At 38.7% G+C, this 19474-nt stretch overlaps 1 protein-coding gene across 1 annotated transcript in view; it reads left to right on the plus strand.

Annotated features, from left to right (window-relative positions):
* The window catches only part of Tnks (tankyrase), a 146455-nt gene that overhangs the window by 32976 nt on the left and 94005 nt on the right, over positions 1-19474 (plus strand). Inside the window, exon 3 of the mRNA XM_057752365.1 lies at positions 14517-14612. Within this exon, the coding sequence (XP_057608348.1) occupies positions 14517-14612 (96 nt within the window). The remainder of the gene's footprint in view (positions 1-14516; positions 14613-19474) is intronic.

The following is a 19474-nucleotide window of genomic DNA, read 5'->3' on the forward strand; positions in this document are numbered from 1 at the left end:
AAAGAAGGAAAGAAAGGTATACAGAAATGGAGAAAGATAAAAGCCCAGAAGCAAAAGTTAGTTGGGATAGTATAAATTAAGAAAAGCTGGCAAGAAACAAGCCAAGCTAAGGCCGGGCATTCATAAGTAATAATAAGCCTCCGTGTGATTTACTTGGGAGCTGGGTATTGGGTCCCCCAAAAGCCAAAAGAGTAAAAAATTCACACAACATAGAAGTCTTCATTTTGTGAACCCGCCGACTTGCCTTGTATGGTTTTTATGTATTTTAGCATTAGTTTTGAGCTTATGGTGTGTTCTCATGCTTGCTTATGCGTTAAGACACCAGCCTAGGTAATCTTCCTTCCAAATTCCAAATTGCCACTGTACTGCCTTCTGCTTTCTGGACAAACTTTAAAAAGTCTACAAACAGATACTTAGCCAAGATGAATAAAATTCTTTTTAGTGAGAATTTGGAATTAAGAGTCTGGTGATGCTAATGAACTTATTATTTGTGGGAAACAAGGAGAAACAGCAATACAGTGCAGTTGAGGCTCTGTCCTGACTGATTTTATGCTAGAGTCATTTGTGAGAAAGGAGCCCCAGTTGAGAAAATGCCTCCATAAGATTGGGCTGTAGGCAAGCCTATAGGGCATTTTATTTAGTGATTTGAGGGGCCCAGTCTATTGTGGGTGGGGCTACCTCTGTCTGGTGCTTTTGGTCCTATTTTTAAGAGGCAGTCGAGTAAGCCACAGGGAGTAAGCCAGTAAGCAGGATGCCTCTATGGCCTCTACGTTGGTTCTTGCCTTAAGGTTCCTGCTTCCTTTTAGTTCCTGTCCTCTTTGAGTTCCTGCCCTGGCGTCTTGGAAGTGTAAGCCAGACAAGCTCTTTTCTCCCCAACTTATTTTGGTTATGGCATTTCATCACAAAAAATAGTTACCCTAACTAGGATAGGCACACTTCTTTTCTTTTTGATGAGGTTTCTCTGTTCTTTAATAAATCTTATTATTAAAATAACTTGTATTCCTTGTAATATAAAATAGTTGTGATAAAGTTGGCACTTAAATACAAAGTGATAGACTGTTAATAATTTCACTTATTTTATTTTACTGTTTTACTATTTACTTGTGTTTTTATGCTTTAAACCTCAGCATTTTTCTCTTTAAAAGAAATATTACAATAGCCGGGCACGTAAAACCATTTGGAGATGAGTTCCACTTCGTATCTGTGTGTTAGAGGAGTGTGGGGTCCTGAAGAACCAGAGGAGCGAGGACTAGCCAAGGCTAGTTCTTCCTCTTAGCAGTGTACAGGAACAGGTGTAGTTGTCGTGTGGGACTTGCTACCAGTCACGTCATGGGCCGTAGTCAGGGTCATTGTTGAACATCTTAGAAGGAACAGGACAGCTCCCTACTGTTATGTCCCTACACAGACCAGATAGGGTGAGAGTAACAGCTGACTACTTCAATAAAGTTCCAGGAAGCTGAAGACAGCAAAGTGAAAGATAAATCCAAGTTGTCAGTCCCTCTTCCCTGTCTACACACCAAAAAGCGTGACACTGAAAGAAAGAGGGCCAAATGACTGCAATATCGAGAGCCCAGGGAGACTGCAGAACCAACTGAGAAGGAAGGCAGTGTGGTTCCCCATGTCTGTGAACTGGAAGAGCTGAAGGGATCAGAAGATAATGGCTGACACTCAGGCTAACTGCAGTCCCTGTATTTATCTGTGAGCCCAAGATGATACGTGCAAAATAAGCAGCATAATGGAGCCAGTACCTTACAAGCAGGGAATATCTGCTCCAGTGTGTTTGTAGGTTCAAAGTAGAGAAGCGTCTGCTCAAATAGCTCTGTCCAATAGAAGCACAATGCTGCCACATGGAGGTAAAACTTTTCCAGTAGCCACATTAAAAATAGGTGATAACCAACTCACTGATTTTTTTCATTTAACACAATATCTACAAAATACTACTTCAGTATGTAATGTTTATAAAACATTGGTACTTTTTATATTTTTTCAACTAGAGTTCTGAAATAGGTTTATACTTAAAGCATATCTCAGTTAAACAAAATTCTTGAGTTTGTGTGTATGTATACATATGCATACCTTTTAAAAAAAATATTTGTTATGTACACAGTGTTCTGCCTGCATGTATTTATGCATACAGTGATTCCTGCACACCAGAAGAGGGCACCAGATCCCATTACATATGGTTGTGAGCCACTATGTGGTTGCTGGGAATTGAACTCAGGACCTCTGGAAGAGCAGCCAGTGCTTTTAACCTCTGAGCCATCTCTCCAGTCTCCACCTTTTTCTTTCTTTTTTCTTTCTTTCTTTTTTTTTTTTTTTTTTTTTTTTTTTTTTTGGCTAGCCTGATTATTATTGTGTAGCCTAGGCTAACCTCAAACTCAATGATAATCCTCCTGCCTCTTCCTCCCAGGTACTGGGATAATTGTTGTGTGCCACTCAGCTTTGTGAGTATTACTCTGTATTTGGATTTCATAAAATTGCTGTTCATAACATAATGTCACATGCCTAAGGTGTTACGAGGACATGACATGCTTGCTAGTGACTGCCAGGGTTTCAAATTTAAAATTGACCAAAATCAAATGCAAGGAACAGTTGAGATCGAGTCTCCTGAGACACAATTCAGAAGCTCTGGTCACGTGTGCTAGAGGTGACCATACGGAATAACATATCTCAAGAATATAGGGAAATTATGAGTAAAGAAACCAAACTAAAGAACAGCCATTCCTTTAAAACTCTTCTCTGGAAACCAGCCTAGTTCCCTAGTCATTACATTGGAATATTCGTCCTTTCATCTCCGTTCTGGAAGAGCTTTTAAGTGGGTCACATTAGGCTCTGCATTGTGCAATGACATTCTCGGGTCCTCCAGAGGGTGTTAATTAAGATGAAGGCAGCTTACTTTACCCAGTGAATGTCGCTAATCACTTAGTGCAAAAGACACCATTGATCATCAAAGAAATGTTTATCTCATGTTCTTCAGAGAAGCTTGCATATCAATGAACATGAGTATGTTAAGAGAGCAGAGCCTCTCTTTTTAGGCCTCAAATTCAATGTGGTGTATACAGCATTTATCTCTGACTAAAGAGTTTAGTGAGGGGGTCCGGCAAATGGCTCAGTAGCTAAAGGCTCGTGCTACCAAGCCTGACAACCCAAATTTGATCTCCAGAACCCACATGGTAGAAGGAAAGAGTTGCCCTAGAATCACCCAGGTATATACCATGGCATGTACATATTCATACACACACACAAACACACACATACACATGTATACAGACAAGTAACTGTTAAAAAAGAAAACTAATAAAAGTGAATGGTTTATTTAGAAATTGCAACAGTGGCAAAGAAGAATTAATCTGTATTAAGGTAGGCTGGCAAAAATGACTTATGGGCTGTTTATATTCTGTTACTTTGTCAACTTTACATGGCTTCTGGTGAGGTGCCAGCTACTTGTAGCCATTGTTCCTGAGTTCTGTGTGACAAAATTTCTGGTTTTCTATACGGTTAATGAATTTGTCATTTGGAAACTTCTTGAACCTGTCGATTGCTTTATTATTGATCAGACATTAGCTCTTAGTATGGTCTTGTGTTTTGACTTGGTTTTACTTATAAGAAAGTTGACAATATGATTCCATCCATGTCTGCTGTGTTAATTTCTTTCCCCTGTTCTGTTGGTGAAAATACCCATTGATCTATTTTTCATTTCAAAAATTTTATCATCAACTGTTTCTAATCTAGTTAACCCCCCAGAAGGTTTTAGCTTATTGGATATATATAAAAGCAACATATTCAGTCTTAGTACTTACAATATTCATTTTGTTTCATTTACTTTTTTTTCATTGACAAACATTTTTCCCCTTTGGAACTACCACTATGTTCATAATGAACGTTTTCACCACTCTATGAAATTTTTGGTATCTTTTTTTCCAGCCTGACAGTGGTAGTCTCTCTCTCTCTCCTCATCCCTCCTTTCTCTCTCCTCTCTCATTAGAACTTTTTAAATGTTTATTTTATGTATATGAGACACACAAATGTGTACGCCTGGTGCTCATGGAGTTCAGAAGAGTGTGCCTGATACCCTAGGATGGTAGTTACCAGATGATTGTTCTGGGAACTGTACCACAGTCCTCTGCGAGAGCAACAAATACTTAGTTTCTGATCCTTCTCAAAAACACCAGTGATAGTTGTTAATGGTCAATTGCAGTGTAAACTCTGAAGCTATATCAAGGAGTTTTTTTATTGTGCACCATTACAGTGTACTTTTGGAGACTGTTACACCTTTGTATTAAATAAAATATATTTGCTATTTTTATACTATTGTCAGCAGGATAAATATGAATGTGGATGTTGACATTCAAAGGAGTAAATGTCACAAAATTTCTAGTTTTTTTTCTTAATGGCTTGTATTTTGTTCCTAGCAATTGAAATGTGTGCCTCCCTAATACACAAGTCTGAACACATAGTTTTCTGTGTGCTACCCTTTTAGTGAAAATGGTGCTTTGACAAAAGTTCAGGCTTCTAGTCTCACCCTAAATTTGTGATTTTTTTAAACAAAAGAACAAACAAAACATGCTTCTTTCTTGAAACAACCATTATGCATTGATTTGCAGAAGTACTTTATATCTACTATCTATTTTTTCAGAAAATATTGAAAAATATGTACTTATGTGTTAGCAGAAGCCGCTTGTTTGTTCCTGGCTGCCCAGAATCGAAATAATTGCACAGAAATCTGTATTAATTTCAATACTGTTTGACCAATAGCTTATGTGTATTTCTGGCTAACTCTAATATATTAAATTACCCCATTTCTATTAATCTGTGCATCACTACAAGGTTGCAGCCTACTGACAAAGTTCCAGCAGACTCCAGCGGAGGCGTCTATCTCTAGCAACAGCTACATGGCTTCTCATTGACTCCTCCTACTCTCTCTATCCTCTATCTGCTTGGAACTCCCACCTTGCCCTATTCTGCTAAGCCACTGGCCAAAATAGCTTTATTCATTAACCAATAAAAGCAACACATAAACGAAAGGACTTCTCACACAATTTCCCCATTTCTGATCAAATAAAAAAAGGAACATTTTAAAGTAAAATTTCATATAACAAAACAGGTGTCAAGCAAGAATTACAGTTACAATGTTTATATCTACTTTATCTTTTATCATAACTAAGGAAAACTATAATTATTACTATCTGTTCTTCAACTGTATCAAAGACCCCAGAAGGATATAATATTACCTAAGTTAACAGGAAGTGCATTGTAAGCAACTTCCAAAACTCTTGAATTGACAGAGACATCTCACTGCCCAGACAGTCACCCAAAGTTCTTCTGTATCATTGGAGTATCCGTCTTTAGCCTACAAGCCCAAAATATACAGCAGACTTTTCCATGAAGCAGGAAATTTCAAAGACAGTTCCACCTATATTGGCACCTTGACAGTCACTTTCTTCTGTGCCCTGCAGAATATCTGGCAGATCCTTTCATAAAGCAGGAACCCTGAAGGACTGTCTCACCTTTAGGCAAGTTCAGCAGTCATTTCTTTGTGGGTCCTGCAAGTCCAGCCAAAAAGTTCAGGCAAGAGCAATTTCTGGCCCAAATGGCTAACAAACTCTATGAGGAGCCTCTTCAATGTCCATCATCCACTTGAAGTAGATTGGTTTTGCCAGGAGCAGATGTGACTCACTGTCATGAAAAGTTCTAGGTTTTTAAAACATTTTAAATGCCATATACTGTAAGTTTTTAAAAGTGTCAAAGATTATCTAACTGAAATATATCTCTGTACATCTAGGAAACCTAACTAACATGACTACAAACTTGACTATTATAGATGACTCTCTATTAACCTATATTTATTAATTATAAATTACATTTTTAAATAAGCTGCATAAGCACAATACCTTAATCAAGAGCAGAAATATCCATATAACTAAATTGACCTAAAATTTGTATCAGTAGACCAAAATCTATACCAATGCAAAGTATTGATCTCTATAGCATATCCCCCTTTAAATGTAAATAAACGTTTAAAAACAATCTTTTAGGGAATTTGGGTGTAGTTCTTTCCAAACTGCTTCCTGCTTTTTGTTGGGCAAAGTATTTTTGGGATGTTCATGGTGACTATTCAAGGGTTCTTGGTCCACCAAACCACATTAGTATGGAAGGAATCTACAGGTTATTATCTTCTGTGGAAACAAAAGAAGAACCTCTTTTCCAAAGCAACAAATCCTTAGATCCAAATTTTGAAGTCAAGACACCTTTAAAATATATATGTTGGTTTAGCTTAGCAGCCTGTACAATGAAATTTGTCTCCCTGTACTTAGCTCCTTCACAAACAAAAAAATGTAAAGAAAATACAATAGTATATATAATCCAGACTCTCTGTGACTTTATTTATACTTTATGTGGCTTATTTTTCTTCATTTTTTGTGACTGTCTTTTATTTTTTAAAACTATTTAGTTCCATTTATAACTATACTGTTTTTCTTCTTTCCCAAGCCTGTGTATATTTATCCAACACTGTGACCCATTTAGAGGTCTTTTTCATCTGAATTTGCCCATATTGTATATCTATAACCCTTTTCTGACCAGGAGCGCTTCTTAAAATGCTTTAAATGCTAGGACCAAGGCTGTTTTGCCTTTTGGCTTTGCCCAGTCCAACATGGCAGAGTTCCATTCACTGCCTCTGAGACTGCCAGGTGGGAGTCATACTCACCACCTCAACTCTGGTAACCAGTTGGCCCATGCTGCCACCAAGTAACTTGCAGCATGCTGCCCACAAACCCCATTCAAGTGCTCGGCCTCCTGAAAGAGCCGGAGTTTGTGCTTGGCAGCAAGGACCAGGAAGCAGCTATTTTGAAACCATATGATTTTTTTTCTTTTTTTCTTTTTTTCTTTTTTTCTTTTTTCTTTTTTTTTTCTAACTGCTGAATCAGGAAGACCTCTTAAAGGAACTGTGGCATGTGTCATTTAACAGAGCCCATCCAAGAAAAAGAAATGCAGCTAAACTTTTGTGTGTGTGTGTGTGTCTAGAATTCTGTAACATGAGGACCTGCTTGTTGGGGTTTCTATCCTACCCAGTTCCCACAGCTGGTAAATCCCAAAGAAAATCACACAGAGGTCTCCATAAGTTATAAACTGATTGGCCCATTAGCTCAGGCTTCTTATTAACTCTTATAACTTATATTAACCCATTATTCTTATCTATGTTAGCCACATTGCTCAGTACCTTTTTCGGCAGGGCAGGTCACATCTTCCTTCTTCGGTGTCTAGACAGGACTGCAGGAAGAACTTCTTTCTTCCCAGAATTCTCCTATTCTCATTGCCCTGCCTCTACTTCATGTCTGTTGTCCCACCTATACTCCCTACTTGGCTACTGGCCAATCAGCGTTTATTTAAAACATAATTGACAGAATATAGAATTGCCCAGAACAGAATTTCTTTCCAAGCTCTCTCAGGTTTAATGTGATTTAGCCAGCACATGTTGGCATGCCAATTGTTGGCAGAAGCCCCTTGTTTGTTGCCGACTGCCCAGAACCAAAAAAATCATTCCCACATCAGTTATGGATGAAGATTCATCAAAATTACTAAATTTTGCTTCTTCGTTAAAAACTTTGTTAAAGAATGCTTGTCCCTTTGATTCCATGAACATAGTTGAGGAGGATTCATGATCTCTGGTGTACTTTGATAACTCACAGTGCAAATGTTAACACAGTGAAATAAGGAAATAACATTTTAATTAAGAAAGTAATTTTGACCTTGAAAACCCCCAACCCTGACCAAGGGAATGCTCTTTACTCCTAGCTAAGGTGGCCTAAGGAGGCCTCTCTTTTCCTAGCTGCAGCAGGTGTGTTAGTGGTGTCTATATTTGTGCTCTCTGGAGGCAGGAGCATTCTTCTCAGCTCTCTTTTCTTCTGGCATATTCTGACATGTAGCAGCTACAACGATCCTTGTAAGTTTCAGGGGTCCTCATATACCCCACCTCATATACACCCACCTGTCCTCATCCAGAGATACAAGCCCCTCATAGTGTGGGGAGAATGTTATTTATAGTCACTAATTTGGGGTGGGTTCTGTGCTTTCCTTGCTCCTGTTTTGCCCCCATGAGACCTAGGAAAGATGGTTTTTATCTGTCTGAATCAGTAACCAGCTTTAGAACAACAATACAACAGTGTATTCCATGCGTCCTCTTCTAGACTCCCTTTTCCTCAAGTTATTGCCACTTGAGTAAGTTGTCTCAGTAACTGCTGGATCACATGAAGCGTTTAGTTTTTGTTACATCTCTTTATTTTCATTGTTTACCACCTAAGTGAGTTGGCCATTTCTCAAAACTGAAAATGCTTACCCTTAAGTCTAATTTAAATTCAACCAGCCACATTATTATTATTATTATTATTATTATTTTTTTTTTTTTTTTTGGTTTTTCGAGACAGGGTTTCTCTGTGGTTTTGGAGCCTGTCCTGGAACTAGCTCTGTAGACCAGGCTGGTCTCGAACTCACAGAGATCCACCTGCCTCTGCCTCCCAAGTGCTGGGATTAAAGGCGTGCGCCACCACCGCCCGGCGACCAGCCACATTATTATATACGTTAGCAGCAGTTACTTCAATTATGTTTACTGTTAGTGGTAAATCAATTCTTGATGGTTAAAAAAAACTAATACAATAGTGAGACTCAATCTTCTTATTAGCTTGATTACTTTTATGCCATAGTAAGTAATGCATATCTTGAATGGAAAAATTAGGGTTTTATACATTATTTTAATGGTATTAATTATATTTATATATATTACACTATCACATATGTACTTCTGTTGAAGAAACTATTATTGTAAATAAGCAAGGATGTACTATGTATTTCAGTTAAAAAGAAAGACCACTTCATTTCTGTCCCTTTTCTATTTTATATGTGTTTTGAGACAGTATCTTATATAGCTCAGGATGGCCTTGAGCTCACTCTGTAGCCAAGGATGACCTTGAACTTCTGATCTTCCTGCTTCTTCCTCCAGGGTGCTGGGATTACAATCATGCAGTCACCATGCTTGGTTTTGTATAATGCGGGGAATCAAACCCAGGGTATAGTGCATGGTGGGTATACACACTCCACCAAATGATCAACGTTCTTAGCATTCTCATTGCTTAAATCCCATGTATGTTAATGAGAGTTCTAACATTGAAGAGTATTTGTTTACATTTGGTTCTTTAGTATATACTTTGCTAAAGTATGAAAAATTTTGTTGCTTAGAAAATCAAAACAAAGGCAGATGAAGTGGCTCAATGGATAAAGATGCTTTGCAATGTATTAAGAAAATAACTTAAAGAAATTGGTCCTTGGGGTTGGAAAGATGGCTCAGAGGACCTGGGTTCAATAGTGTTGAAACAAGACAACATGCCTAAAGTCGTGTTTTCTGAATCAATAGATTCTCCTAAATAAAAAGAAACTGGGTAGGGAAATCATATGTCTTTGTCATAGCTTGTGTGGAATGTTTTTGAGAGTTTAGTCCTACCTGAATTATAACCATCTATTGTGTCAGCTGATATAGTTTTTCTAGCCTTCCCTCTTGGAAAGGAGATGATAAGGTTGATGTCCATCAGTAGAAAAAGTGGGAAGAGTCAAAATGTAGTGGCTTAAGATTGGATCATATCTCAGTTGGTTAAAGATAGTATAAGTTATTAAGAACTTGTAAGGCCAAGGCAGGAGGATCATGAGTTTAAGGCCTGGGCTATATAGTGAGGGCATTTCTCAATAAATAACTGAAACAGAGGAAATTATGGGTGATCCCAGTACTCATTAATTTATATTCTATATTATTCATATTTTACTTTTGTATTATGTTTGCATAATACAAATACTCTGAGAGACTTGAGTTTGTATTGACCATACAACATGGACCCCAATTACATTTTGTGCTAATAGTTAAATTACCTTTGATAGTTTCACACTTGGCAAGTACATTTTGAGGCATCAGATTTGCCTCTTAAATACAACCTCTAAAGTACCATCTGGCATTCCTGAGAGCTGCCATTGTCCTTCGCTTTTGTTTATAACATTCTTGCTGTATTAGAATGTAGTCCTACAAAAGTCCCTGCCAAGAGTACTGTGTAACACACCAGCAATGACTTTCATAGTCGAAACCTGCCCCATTGTATATGGAAAGCACATTTCCCTTGTTGAAGGCCATTCAGGCTATCTCTGACTCGGCTGCTGTGGGAAGTGCTGCAGTGTACACTAATGTGCAGGTGTCTGTGATGTGTGGTTGGATGGAATCTCTGAGGTAGGTACCCAGTAGTGGAGCAGCTTACCATGTGTTACCGGTAGGACTGATCTGTAGCTTTTGGAGGAACTTGCATGCTGAAAGATCTGCGTTTTAAAATGTGCTTTAAATATTCGAAGTAGCTAATAGCTAGTGGGTGCTGTCAGGCTTCAAGCTCAGCTTCTAGGCATACATTTTATCTTTTCATTTCCTCCTCTCATAGTGTGAAAGACAAATCTAGACCCCCTGGTCTTTTAATTGCACATATCTTTACACTTAAACTTTATGGAGTTAATTTTGTGACTTATGTCTAGTAAACTTGAGATGGTTAAATATTTTCTAATATGAATTTGTTAGCAGCAGTTGATTCAAGAAATTCAACTGGTCTTTTCTGTTGTAACATTGTTCTGCTGAGGATGTGCCTGTGTTTGGGTCCAAGAAAGAGCTCAGAGGGACCACAGAAAGTTTAAAAGCCATTCATTTCAAGCAGAAGAGTTGCTACTTTTTAATCCACCTAACCCAGAATAAAACTGAGACTAAATTGCCAACTTCTCTTGCAAAATAGGAAAGTTATAATAGTTAAGATACTTACTGTGAGAAGGATTGAATATTTAGTTCCTTTTTCGAGGCACAGTCAGGCTTTCAATACTTTGTCTCTACCACTTATTAAAAATTGCTGAATCAAAGTTCCTATTATGTAATTGTCATATTCTGCTAAATAAAAATGTCTTCACCTCCATTTAAAGCAGAATCTGGTGTTTCCAAATACACACAAAAGCCATTTTTTTTTTCTGATAGCTGTTTCTTTTGCTTCTCTATTCTTTCTTTGCACATAGCACTCAACAACTCAGCAGTATTTACCACCTTTCTTTGATTCTTGAGTCTGTTTTATGATTGAGATGCCTTATAGACCAATCTGGAACTTTAAAAAAATTTTCTGCAAAGGCTCTTCATTTTGATTAGTCAGACTTCTCTAGAGGAATTTACATATATATGGAGGACTTACTAGAGTGGCTTACAGACTTGTGGTTCAGCTATTCCAACAATGGCTGTCTCTCAACAGAAAGTCCCAAGAATTGTTCAGTCCACACGGATGGATATCTCAACTGGTCTTCATTATACATAATCCCAAAGAAGCAGGCTGTAATACCAGTGAAGGAATGTCTCAGCAGGAGTATATATGAACAGGCAGACAAAGAGTAAAAGCTTTTTCTGTACCCTTTATGTAGACTGCCACAGAAAGGTTGGCCCAGATTTAGGGTAGGTGTTCTGACCCCAAATGATCTGGTGTGCCCAACTGCTTGGATTTTTAGTTAATTCCAGATGTATTCAAGTTGACCACCAATAATAGCCTTCAGGATGATGAAGTAACAACAACTTGATACTGTGTTACTATTTTATTCCTGATTCTTGAGCCAACTTAGAAGCATCTGAACAATGATGGTGTTTATTGCTGCCTTCAAGAATTAAATGATTCACAGAAGTGCCCTCCCCACCAATGACACAGGGCCCTTGGTAAGAATCATAGTGGATGCCTGAAACCTTGGGCAGTCTCTACTTTCCATATAAACTATGTGTAAGTAATCTATATTGAAGTCTATGTCGTACATATTAATCCATGTCGTACACATCACAGATTTTCAGTGGTGACTAAAAATAAGATAGAATTATTATATTATAGTGAAAGTTGTTCTAAGTATGCTCCAGAGTTTCCTTACCAAGGTGCAACAGCGTAACTAGCATGGATTTCTTTCTCCTTCCTCAACAGTCTCAGTATTAGATCTGTCCTTACCATAGATTTTTTTAATTCTTTTTTTTTTATTTTTATTGAGCTCTACATTTTTCTCTGCTCCCCTCTCTGCCTCTCCCAAGGCCCCCATGCTGCCAATATACTCAGGAGATCTTGTCTTTTTCTACTTTCTACTTCCCATGTAGATTAGATCTATGTAAGTCTCTCTTAGTGTCCTCATTGTTATCTAAGTTCTCTGGGATTGTGATTTGTAGGCTGGTTTTCTTTGCTTTATGTTTAAAAACCACCTTTGAGTGAGTACATGTGATAATTGTCTTTCTGTGTCTGGGTTACCTCACTCAAAATAATGTTTTCTAGCTCCATCCATTTTCCTGCAAAATTCAAGGTGCTGTTATTTTTTTCTGCTGTGTAGTACTCCATTGTGTAAATGTATCACATTTTCCTTATCCATTCTTTGGTTGAGGGCCATTTAGGTTGTTTCCAGGTTCTGGCTATGACAAACAATGCTGCTATGAACATAGTTGAGCACATGTCCTTGTGGTACAATTGGATATATACCCAAAAGTGGTATTACTGAGTCTTGAGGAAGGTTGTTTCCTAATTTTCTTAGAAATTGCCACACTGGCATTTAAAGGGGTTGTACCCTTTGAATTCCCACCAGCAATGCAGAATTGTTCCCTTTTCCCCACAACCTCTCCAGCATAAATTGTCATCAGTGTTTTTGATCTTGGCCGTTCTTACAGGTGAAAATTGGAATCTCAGAGTTGTTTTGTTTTGCATTTCTCTGATGACTAAGGACTTACCATAGATCTTAATATACATTTTTCTCTTCATTTAAGTTGAGAACTTTGTCTTCTCACTTAAAGAAAACATGTTAACCTGCCTTTGAGATCTTTGACTCACCAGCGTCATTACTGTTACCTTTGAGGCTATTACTAAGGAAAATAAGTTTCCTGTGATGCTGTGCTAGGATGATGAGCTTAGATGACTACTAAGTGACTTGTGGAGAGGTAGTACATGCAATGTGATTACACTGAGCAGAGGACTGGTCCCCTGTTGGGTGGATGAAGCAGGGTACTCAGAATGGTGTGTGCTTTGAAACTTGCAATTACTTCTTTCTGTATGTAGTTGCCTGTTAGGAGTGTGTTTGTATAATGAAAGTACCTGTGTGTGTGTGGAGGCCTCTCCACTGTGTTTTGAGATGGTCTCTCACTTATTGGCTAGACTGTGCCCAGCTAGTTCCAGGGATCCTTCTGTCCCCAGATTCCCAGCTCTGTGATACAGATGAATGCTGCTGTGCTCACCTTTTTACTTTTTACGTGGTGCTAAGTATCAGAACTGACCCACCGTTTCAGGCCCTAAAGATCTTATGTAAGTATTGCTTATCTGAAATGTCTGAGACCAAAGTGTTTCAGAGTTCAGATCCACCCCACCCCACCCCACCCCCTGGGACTTTGGAATATTTGCATGTATAAAAAATGAGATGTTTTGAGGCTGGAATCCAAGTCTAACCATGAGAGTCATTTGTGTTTCACATATACCGTGTATACATAACCTGGCAATGATTTACTCTATATTTACGTGCCCGTCTATCTCGAGGTCAGACGGAATTTTCTCCTTGTGTGATAGGTACGTGCTCGGAAAGATACTTTCCTCACCTCTTTGGATTTCAGGTATTTGACTAGAGATGCTTTGTTTACATGTTTAAATATCAGCTAGGTGATACCAAGGCAGCAGTCTCCAGCCTCCACTACTCTTACACAACAGAGGTGGCTTAGGAATGTTTTAGCTTACCAAAATGCCATGTCCATGTTTTATTTAGCTGGCATTCTTTTATAAGAGCTTCTGAATCTGAAGGATTCTCTGCATTTGGTTTTCATGAAATAGCTTTATTACATGCATTACAGTGATTGAATTTTTATTTCTAAAAATTTTAATGGAGGGTCATTTATAGGAGATAGTTGGAGGGTTTTTTGTATGGCTGCAAGAGCTGGAGTTGCATGCATTACTGTGTCAGTTAAACTTCTGGAAGCAAGCCAGTGTGTTTATGGTGAGTTTCCTAGGAAAGCAGTGAACCACTAAAAGCCTGCACAGTATTACAACTCTTCTGAGGAGAGGAAGCATTAGGAAATTCAGCAGTGAAGCGGCAGCAACAAGCAGTCACAGTGGTAGTAAAGATAGGGCAGCTTCAGCTCGCACATCTCACAGCGAGTCAGCGAGCAAGCACATAGCTCCCAAACTGCTGCCTCGGGAGGCAGAGCGGTACTGTCCAGGGCAAGCTTCTAGTTTCATGTTTATGATGTCAAGTCATGTGATAATACTGTACCATAAGTTGCCAACTTCGCTCTACTCTAGAGAGGATTCTTTGCTGCAGTGCTTTTTCGCTTTTTCTTTTCTTTTTCTTTTCTTGAAAGAGAAAAAATTGTGCAATGTATGTTTATGCCTACACCATGCCGAGGCGACACTTAGCAGTAAATAATCTCTGTATCCCCGAGGTAAGATACTGTTTCTGCTTTCCCTGCACAGTGCTGCTGCAGCACGGAGCTGATCCAAACATTCGGAACACTGATGGGAAATCAGCTCTGGACCTGGCAGATCCTTCAGCAAAAGCTGTTCTCACAGGTAAGAAAACAGAGCTAGCAGGCTCTTTGATTTTCTGAGATTTTCATTGCACAGAATAAAATAAAGCTAAGGAAATACTAAATGCCTCATTGATTGAATATCTAGCTTATTAATTGTGCTGCTGTATGTTTGTGTAGCGATCTTACTGCTTCAAGTACTTAGAGTCACAGCATTAAATCATAACGTTCCTCGTATTTTGTCAGTTTCATGGCTTACATCACAGTTTTCCTCTACCTCCTCTTCTCGGCTGGTGTTGAAGCCCTTCACTGTTGAGCAGACAAGGGCATTTGTGTTGCTATAGAAGTAGTTTGCATCAGAAAGACAACCTGCTGCCTTCCTATCTATACTGAAGTGCTCCCTGCTCTCCTCTTAGGCATCTTTTCACTTTTACCGCAACAGCCAAGTTTTTTGAACTGGGGCAATAGACTATCTTCTTACTTCCATTAATGCAGATTTGAGCTTATTAGTATTATTAAAGCAAGTGCCAAGTACCAGCACAGAGGTGATGTTGGGGTACAATGCACCCCTCGTCACGGTCTGCAAGATTATGTTTACCAGGTAGATCCTGAGCTGCTGCTCTCATTGATCTTCATCCTCTGAGTGCTGCATTGGATCTATTTTTGTTTTGATTCTCAGCATTTGAGCCTTGCTGCCTTTGCCCTCTTTTACTTAACTGACCTTTGTAATCTGGAGCCTCTTTGTCACTGCAGTGCTAGCAGTATTGTTTTAGGTTGTGTGGATGTAAGTGACTCTTAACTACCTTTTAATTTGCTGTGTTTGAAGAGATCTGTGGTCTTGCTTAAAGTTTAACAGTCCATGCTGTGCACTTTTAATAGAGATTGTGAGATGAACGGAAGACATGTATGTGCAGAAAGCTTTAAAAAATATGTGGAATTTTGCTTAAATTACTCTGCATGGAAAGACAACTTCCCACTGTGGTAAAATTAGTATAATCACTGCTAAAGCAGAGTAATCTGATTTTTCTCAATTAATTAAAGATTAAGTGAGTTTCTTCTCTAGGATAACATACACTAGAGGAATAAAGCTGTTTAAATCAGTGTAGACAAAGTTAAATACAAATACATGCTTTGAAATGATGGAATCGGGCCTGTCTGATTGTCTCAGGCCTGCCCAGTTCCTGAAACCTTCAGCCTCTTATTAAAAAGCCATGCTTAATAATAGAGCAGCTTTAGTGGTCTCTGACCAGAGGAGAAATACAGCTCGGAAAGAGTTCCACTCAGTGTAGCTGCTACAGTATGTGACAAGTGCCGAGCAAGACTCTTTGTGAGTGTCCTCCCCCTGACCTTTCCTCTTCTCCAGCTCTCTGCCTGCTGGCCGTTTGCTAGGTACATTTGATGCACATCACCTTTAGGTCTACTTCTGCTCTTTGTCAGAGACAAAGTTTAGGTATAAGTCCTTATCCATAAGAAGAAGCCATCTCCTAATTTGAAATGCAGGTTAGAGAACATCATTTTAGTGTGGAGCTTAGGCATCCTCGCTTGCAGAGACTGGAGCGCCCCAGAGGACAGACAGCACATCTAAACTTGATTTGGAAGCTGTCTAGCACTGCACTTTACTTAGATGGGGAGAGTCTACAGTTTTCTCAGTTACAGAACTACTACTGTTGCTCGACCACTCTGATACTGTTCCCTTTAAAAACATTTTCTGAGACAACTTTAAACTATGGCTTAAAACTAAAAGTCTAGGACAATAGTTTTCTTGGGACTATAAACTGTTCTGCTTATACATTTATGCTATATAGTATACATCAAAGGAATACTCCACTGAGCTGTTTCAGAATGTTTTTCTGCCAATACAGGCTTGTTACTAAGGAATTCTTTCTGGTGAAATTATGATGGAAATATTATTTCCAAGGCTAAATTTAAAAAGACTAAGCATTGATTTTCCAAAGGGAGCTAGACTCAGGGCACAGTCCTGTCTTGTCTAGCACATGTAAAACCCCAAGTTCAGTCCCTAACACACCTTCCCCCAGGAGGGGGCAGACTCTTGAAAGGAAGATCTCGGAGGAGCCAGCCTTACTCTGAGTGAGGCTCATCTTTATTCCAGATGAGTTGTACTTCATTACATAACTTTTGAGGGTGATTTTCCTTCTTGATTTCTCTCTGGTTATTTGGGTGCTAAGTATCTTCCTGATAGTCTTATCGTTTATGTTATGAGCTCAGTGCATTAACCAAACAATATGCAGGTATACCTTAAAGCAAATTAACAGAACAAATCTCTTTATATAGAACATTAAAAAATCTGTGTTTGATTTTGTTTTATGCATAAAGACTGCTATGCAAAGCAAATATATACTATCAGTATGGCAGTTGGCGTCTACCAGATAACCTTTATTTTGGATAGTGCTGTTAGGCATTTGAAAGAGATGGCTAATTGGAGAGACTGGTTCGACTATTTGAGGAACCATTTGAGAGAGTGGTAGTTTTATAGAAGTCTTGAGGGTTTTGGCTTTTGTTAGTTACCCGTGTTCATAGGTGATCACCTGGAGGACTTGAAACCAATATGGGTTTGTTTATTTTGTTGTTTTTTTTAGAACAAGAATATTAAATGTCAAACCTTATATAAATTTTATTGAACAAGATATTTAGTGTGTTATGATTATTGATTTTTAAAGATTTGTTTATTATGTATACAGTATTCTCAGTATTCTGTCTGCATGTATGCCTGCAGGCCAGAAAAGGGCACCAGGTTTCATTACAGATGGTTGTGAGCCACCATGCGGTTGCTGGGAATTGAACTCAGGACCTTTGGAAGAGCAGGCAATGCTCTTAACCGCTGAGCCATCTCTCCAGCCCCATGATTATTGATTTTTAAAAGTAATGTATTTTGGACTTTTTCTGTGTATAAAAATGTTTGGAATTACAGGGAAATAAAAACACAAAAAAGAAAGATCACAATTCTTCCTTAGAGATGACATTCATGTATTTTGTATATAGCCTTTCTTCTTCTGTTGGTATACAGCAACACATGTTAGTAGTAAATAAAATATAGACATATACATGTTTGTATTTTGCCAATGGTTGATATTCATAATATACAATATTTGATTTAGTGGCATGGATAATTTCAGGAAGACTATAAGTAGTCTTTAACATCAGCTTTTAATTCTGTGATTTTTTCCCCCCATGGATATATATTAGTTCTTTGAGTGAATTTCCTCAATATTTAACATTTGGATAGATTATTTTTAGCCTTTATTTCTTTTCTCTTTTCTACTCTTTTTTAAGAGAAAGTCTTATATATCCCCAGTTGTCACTAAACTTGGTGTTTAGCCTTGAGTTTATTTTGTGTGTTTTTGTTTTTGTTTTTTTGAGGCAGGCTTTCTCTGTAGCTTTGGAGCCTGTCCTGGAACTCACTTTGTAGATCAGTCTGGCCTCAAACTCATGGAGATCCACCTGTCTCTGTCTCCCCACCTTACCCCCCATGCTGGGATTAAAGGCATGTGCCACCACCACCCAGCTTTAGTCTTGAACGACCTTTACCTGTGTCCAGGGCTTTGCGCATTATAGGCAAGCACTACTCTGTTTTTAGCTTTCATCCGTCTTTGTGACTTTGAGATCATAAATTTCACCAAAATTGTGCTTCTTTGCCATATGCAGGCTTAGCACATAGAAACAGGTGCTTTTGTTCTTGACGTTGATGGATGTGAAGGTTTGGGTATGTTACACTGGTTTAATTAATAGGAATGCCTAATGTGTGTTGAAAGGCATTGTTTCTTAACAGGACTAAGGAGAATATTTGTCTCCCATGTAAAATGAAATACAAAGGATGGAGAGTATCAGTGGGACACCGAATTAGGCAGAGGTGAAAACTGATTGAGAGTTTAGGGAAGGATAGATGGCCTAAGGAATGTTTATCTTTTGCAGGATCAACGAATAATACGTAGAATATGGAGTGTATGAGTTTCTTTTTTAACAGGATTGGCCTGGTTATTGGTCCTAGTAGCTTCCTAGTTGGTTTTGGTAAACAAAAATAGGAAGAATGGTATTTTGCACAAAGGTGCCTGAAAACAAAATAAACTTTGCTCATACATGTAACCCCAGCACGTGGGAAACTGAGGCAGGAGACTCACTCGAGTTTGAGGTCAGTTGAGCTACCAGATTTCTCAGTGCTACAGAGTAAATACCCTTTCTCCAAAGCCAAAACAACAAAACCAAAACTACAAAGAAACTAACCTTAATTCATTGTCCTTGTAAAGCAATCCTCGGCTGTGGTTACTGGGCAGGCCCCTAGGGCTGCCCAGTGCTCAACTAGGGCTCATCATCTCAGTCAGTGTTCAGGAGTCTAGGGTGTGCCTGGAGAGACTGACTTGCTAAATCAGCAAAATCTGTGTGGAATCTTACTCCACTGCTTTTCAGGTAAGGACTTTCATGATCTGTCCTGCTTTGCTTTGATCACTAGGTTTTCACTCAAGTAAAAGTTTCTCATTCTTAACACTTTCATCCACCCTCTTGATAATTAGATAATACTGTGCTTTGAGATGGCTGAGCCAGTTGTTTTCCACCACATATGCCTTAGGGTCCAAATCTTCATCACGCCTTCGCCACTTCATATGTCTTTGAATCTCAGTTCTTTTCACTAGCTGGAGTAGCTTTTTTGGGGGGGAGGGGAGTTTCAAGACAGGGTTTCTCTGTAGCTTTAGAGCCTGTCCTGGAACCTGCTCTGTAAATCAGACTCATCGAACTCACAGAGATCCACCTGCCTCTGCCTCCCGAGTGCTGGGAATAAAGGCATGCGCCACCACTGCTTTATTTTTTTTTTAAAAAAAAAAAAAAAACTATCTTTCATTTTACATAACCATCCCAGTTCTCCCTCCCTCCCCTCCTCCTCCCATCCCTTCC

Source organism: Chionomys nivalis, chromosome 20, assembly GCF_950005125.1.
Source record: "Chionomys nivalis chromosome 20, mChiNiv1.1, whole genome shotgun sequence".
In the NCBI taxonomy this organism is placed as follows: Eukaryota; Metazoa; Chordata; class Mammalia; order Rodentia; family Cricetidae; genus Chionomys; species Chionomys nivalis.